Source organism: Empidonax traillii, unplaced genomic scaffold (genome assembly GCF_003031625.1).
Source record: "Empidonax traillii isolate 1590-97213 ecotype Southwest subspecies unplaced genomic scaffold, ASM303162v1 scaffold1553:size91737, whole genome shotgun sequence".
Lineage (NCBI taxonomy): Eukaryota > Metazoa > Chordata > Aves > Passeriformes > Tyrannidae > Empidonax > Empidonax traillii.
In genome coordinates this window covers 55,322-60,415 of record NW_020956746.1, presented here as the reverse complement: position 1 = coordinate 60,415, position 5,094 = coordinate 55,322, and the positions used below count along the sequence as shown (strand labels likewise).

Sequence of the window (5,094 nt, the reverse complement as noted above, 5' to 3'; positions counted from 1 at the left end):
AGGATTTAAAGCAGTGAGGAAGGAGCTCGTAATTCCTTGTGAGCTGCCGTAGCTGTGGGAGGCAGAGAGAGGTGGGAACAGCTAAGGTGAGGTGAGAGCTGATCAGTGATCTGTAAATCCTGAGGTGTGACAGGCAAGGGGATGAGGTGTGAGGGGTGGTGTGAGCAGTAAAAGGTCCAGCTGCTATCCCAGGCACAGAGCTCCAGCTGGATGCAGGGGAATCTCATCCAGGGAAGGCCAAAGGGAAGCCACTTCCTCTTACTTTTTCATGGCTCTCCACAGAATTTTTGGCCCAAACTCTTTTGCAATGTGATACTGAAACATTTGACCTATTTTTCTACTTTTAAAATCATGGAATGGTTTGGCTGGGAAGGGACCTTGAAGCCCATCCAGTCACATCCCCTGCCGTGGACAGGGACATCTCCTACTATCCAACCCCCATCCAGCCTGGCCTTGGACACTTGCAGGGCTGGGGCAGCCACAGCTTCCCTGGGCAACCTGTGCCAGGGCCTCACGACTCTCCATGGCTCTTGGTACCTACCTGCAGCTTTTTGCCCCCCTGACTGATGCATGTGGCATTTCCTCCCTGCTGAAATAGGCCAAGAGTCTGGGGCAGCAGTGGCTGCTTCGTCTGTGCCAGCCCGAGCCAGGCACGGTGTCCAGTTGGCAGCGAGGATAATCAGCCCAAGGGCAATGGAAGTGCTCGTTACAGCTCACTTTATTGCTCAGCATTTAATAAGTAATGACTCTGAAAAGCTCGGAGCGGGGTCTGTGCCCATGCTGTCTCCTGCTGTGTCCCTGTCACAGTGGATAAGTTAAAGTGGGTTGAGTTGGGGCCGTTTTTGGATGAATACCCACCAAGGGTTTTCGAGACGCTGTAAGAAGTTGGGGGTGTTGAGTGGGAGGTGTTTCCTTTGCTTGACTTCGTCCTGCTTTGTGGGGGAGGGGAAAAAAAACCAAGGAATGGCTCTGTACTAGGAAGCTGGGCATGGATTTCCATGGCTCTGTGTGTGGAGGGTGAGAGTTCTTTGGTGTCCCTCGACAGAGTCAGGAAGGTAGAAACTTCCACAGGGAACAGCTAAAAAAAAAGAGCTCTAAAAGCCCATGTTCTGGGAGCTCCACCATGGGAGGCTCAGACAGTCCGTGAGCTCCAAGGCCCAGGCTGGGGAGCAGCTGGAGTTACTTGTGAAGCTCCTGATGTTGGTCAGGTCACCGTTCCTCGCAGGGTGATGGATCGCTGCAGGTCCAGCCGCCGACCTTCCACAGCGGATCAGGGGGAGGCTTTGCTGGGAAGAAAACGTTCCCATTAGCTCAGTGCTTTGGCAATTCGTGTCATCCGGTGAACTCATCAGGAATTCACAGCTGGCGTGAGAGGATCATCTGCTCCTGCAGCACCTGGGGCCAGCTGGGCCCTGCCGAGGGTTTGCTGCAGCAGGAGGAGGTGGAAGAGGCTCTGCAGACTCTGCTTCCATCTGGGATGTTCCCTCTTCTTTCTGGGGAGCAGTGGACAGGCAGAGAACCATAGCCATAATCTCCTCATAACTTGTTACTCACCCTCTCTCCTGTCTCAGGGACTCTATTTCCCTTTCCACTCCGGTGTCCCAGCTGGAACATTTCAGAAACAGAGAAAGAAACATGGGAGGAAAACTTAATGCTTTTAAATCTCAAAGATTAAACACTGCTCTTGATATCTGCTAGAAACTGCTCAGGGAGATCTTGGCATATGCCAGCCTGGCACATAACTCCACCACAGCCACCTGCCATCCTTCCTGGAATCCTTTGCAGCTCCTTTGTGTTCTCTGAGCAGCACAAAGCCGTGGCGTGTCTGGTGTCACCACCAGGAAACAGCCTCTGCACTGAGCCACGTGACAAACTTCCTCTCTTTCCCTCTTGAATTACTTTTCCTTGCCTGAACGCTGCATTTTATGCAGCATTTTTCCAGTCTAAGGGGTCCCAGAATACAAAGTGCATGAAAAAGGATGGCTTTTTTTGTCCCAAAAGGGATGGAGGATTCCATAACTGGCAGCTAAAATGAGAAGGACACCACAACAGCAAGGATTCTCTCACAGCTGCTCGTTGGTTTTCCAGCTTGCCCGTTAATTAGCAGGATTTCGCTCCGTACATCCTGACCCGAGGCCTCGCACAGGTCCAACATGTCACCTCGTTGTTGGGGCTGTAAGTTCCAGGACCACAAACCACTGTGGAGAGAACACAGTTGGGGTTCCAGCAGCTCCCCACATGTGGGGGGGCTGTTAGACAGCCTTCCCAAGGCCCTGTGTGAGCTCCTTGAGCCTCTGGCTAAATCCCCCCTCAACTTAACCTGCAGCAGGTGCTGCAAAAGCACTTTGAAAACCACCAGGGAGTTTCCTACTGACTTCCATGAAGGGAGTTGTTTCTCATGTGCTCTGGATCCTGAGGATAGTCACTCACCAGGGGAAACTCCACTTCACTCCTTCTCCTTTGCTGCTAAATGCTGTGAGCTCACTGACACGCTCCACCAGCTCGTTTCCTGTCCCTATCGTTATCCTAAATCTATAATGTGAGTGTCTTCCCAGAGGAGGAACAGAAATATCCCTGCTTGTGACCCCAATATTTCCCAGCTCCTCCCCAGAGCTCTGTGACCAGCACTAATGAGCTCTGTTGCAGTCGGTGAGCTATTTTTACCCCGCGGTGTTTGGTGTTTACCGCAGCAGCTGGCGCAGTTCTGGTGGGTGTGATGGTTCTTCCCAAAACCTGGCCGGCAGCTGTCGATGGGAGTCACGGAGAAGCTGTTCTCCACGTACTGGATCGTAGGGACAACCTCAGCCTCGTGCTCCAGAATGTACCTCAGCTGCTGGAAAAACTTCCCAATCCGCTCCGTTGCCTAAAATTTGGGAATATTGGGAGAGTGAAAACGCAGTCCATTGTTTGGCGTTGATTTCAAGATATCAATAAGTCCTTTGTAGTCCTGATTCCCAAACACTGACTTGGGATCAGACCCAGGATGTGGGCTGAACCCAGGATTTAATGTTTTCAAGCCAGAGAGAACAGATTTTAGAAGTTGGCTATGGTAGACTTACTTTTAATTTATTATTTGTTCAATGAAATGCAATTTAAGATTGAATATGCAGTTCTCTAAACTCAATACATTATAAATCATGAAGTCTATCATTCCTTATTAGGAGTAAATATGAAGGAAACAATGAGGGTTTGTTTGTTTGTTTGTTTCTGAAACTGGTTCTTTAACAATTTGTATCAATTTGATTTCTAAACCCATTTTCCAGCCTGAACTGAATTGTTTGAAACCTGTCAATTGTCATTTACAATCCTAATCCTGTGAAATCTGGGTGAAGATGGATTACTACCAGTCACATCTGCAGGAGCTGAGGCAGAGGTGGGTGTTAAAGAGGCAGAGAAGACACGAGGTGACTGACACAGAACCTGCTGGGCTCTCAGGTTTGTCACATCTTCACAGTCGTAAGGAATCTTGTGGCAAACTTCTTCCCATCCTGGTGCAAACGGATCAACTGTGGATGGGGGGATGAAAACACATGAAAAAAGGGGAAAAGCTAGATTAGGTCCTGGTGTTTTTTTTGTCTCCTTCCAACAATCCTCTCCATCTGCACGCCTCCGAAATAACCCTTCTTGCTAAGTCTGTAAGTACAACCCTACAAATTTTACATAAAAACTGCGTTTTAGCTCCATCTGTGGGCAGTGAAAAAAAACACAGGTACTCCAGGAAAAAAGAAAACCCAAAAAAACCCTAGAGAGGAAATAACTTTCAGAGGTGTTCCTGACTGCTGCGTTTCAGATGTTGTTTGTAGTACACGCGGGTTGCTTATAAAAGCAAAGGATCCCTCCCAAACAAGCAGTGAAGTCGGTTTACCTTGAAAACTAACAAAGAGCTCGTGCTGGAGGCCGTGCTTTGGTGTCCTGATGGAGTGGCACTTGTAGGACGACTTTGTGATGCGACACGTCAGGTGGGCGATGGTGCTGTTCAGGATCTCCTTCAGCGTCTCGAAGAACAAGCCGTTGGTTCTCAGCTTGCAGTGCATGGTGGTGAAGCGAACAAACACCTGGTAGGCATGGTCTGCTTCCCTGTAGGCTGGGAGGAGAGAGGTTTGGGGGTGAACTCTGGGTGTGATCAGACCCAGCCTCAGGCAGATTGTCGGAGTTCCTCGTGTCTGAAGTGCTCAAAAGGAGTTAAGTAAATAAAACTTAGTCACCAGTGATGGCAGAACAATGTCAGCCTTGCCTGAGCTGACTCAAGAGTGCATGTCCCAAACCCACCAGCCCAAAGCCACGTGCTTACTCCTGACTTGGGGCTCTTACCATAAACCATGAATTTATAGGCCTCAACAATTTCTGTTTCTTCTTGTGTTGTGGTTTCGATGATTTTGTGGGACAGAGTGCAAGTGTAGGCGCCGGACATCGACTCCCTGAATCCCATCACCACCAGCTTCCCTGTCTCTGTCACATTTATGTACCTTTGCCCTAAAACAGAAGTATTAGATTACTGGCAAAGTTCACTTTCTGGTGCATTTAGAATGTTTGAAGCTGAAATCTTGTTCCTGTATGCAATGATACTGATTTGTGTTAGCCTGAAATGATCTAAAATCTATGACCTTTATGATTTACTGCAAGCTTTTTTTTTCTAGTCTCAAGCATGTGGAATCTTTAGAGGGAGCAGAGAAATAGAATTTAATGTCAGAGCTTGTGGAAAAATCTGGCAAAGGGCCATGGGAGCACTTGGACCCGCCTCCTGTTGCAGGGTGGTGTGAACAGAAACAAGGAAAACACATGATTTTTATTTTTTTTTTAAGTCTGAACAAAGAGACTAACCTTCTAAATCTTTTCCATCTGGACCAGTCCACAAATACTTGGGATCTATTATTTTTTCTTGAGAAAGGGCCAAATCCATACAGACCAGAAACGGGCTGTTTGTGAACACCTTAACGTACACGTTCACTGCAATACAGAATCAGGTAAATGGTGTGAAATGCTGATATTGAGCGAAATCACCAAAACACTACTTTAAAAAATGTCTTTAAAGTTTATTTTTCCCCGTTTGGACTTGGAAAGTGTAAGTTTAGTATCCACTTGTTCTTAATTAAT

General features: G+C 47.9%; 1 protein-coding gene across 1 annotated transcript; it reads right to left on the bottom strand.

The window, feature by feature from the left end:
* Positions 1 to 697: 697 nt before the first annotated feature.
* ZPBP2 (zona pellucida binding protein 2) lies at positions 698 to 4,971 on the bottom strand. Its single transcript, XM_027907848.1, has 7 exons — positions 4,822 to 4,971; positions 4,312 to 4,473; positions 3,866 to 4,084; positions 3,421 to 3,506; positions 2,686 to 2,863; positions 2,068 to 2,198; positions 698 to 1,605 (listed from the first exon to the last, which is right to left on the bottom strand). The coding sequence occupies exons 1-6, from the start codon at positions 4,898 to 4,900 to the stop codon at positions 2,101 to 2,103; spliced, it is 822 nt and encodes a 273-aa protein (XP_027763649.1). The 5' UTR covers positions 4,901 to 4,971; the 3' UTR covers positions 698 to 1,605; positions 2,068 to 2,100.
* Positions 4,972 to 5,094: the final 123 nt, after the last annotated feature.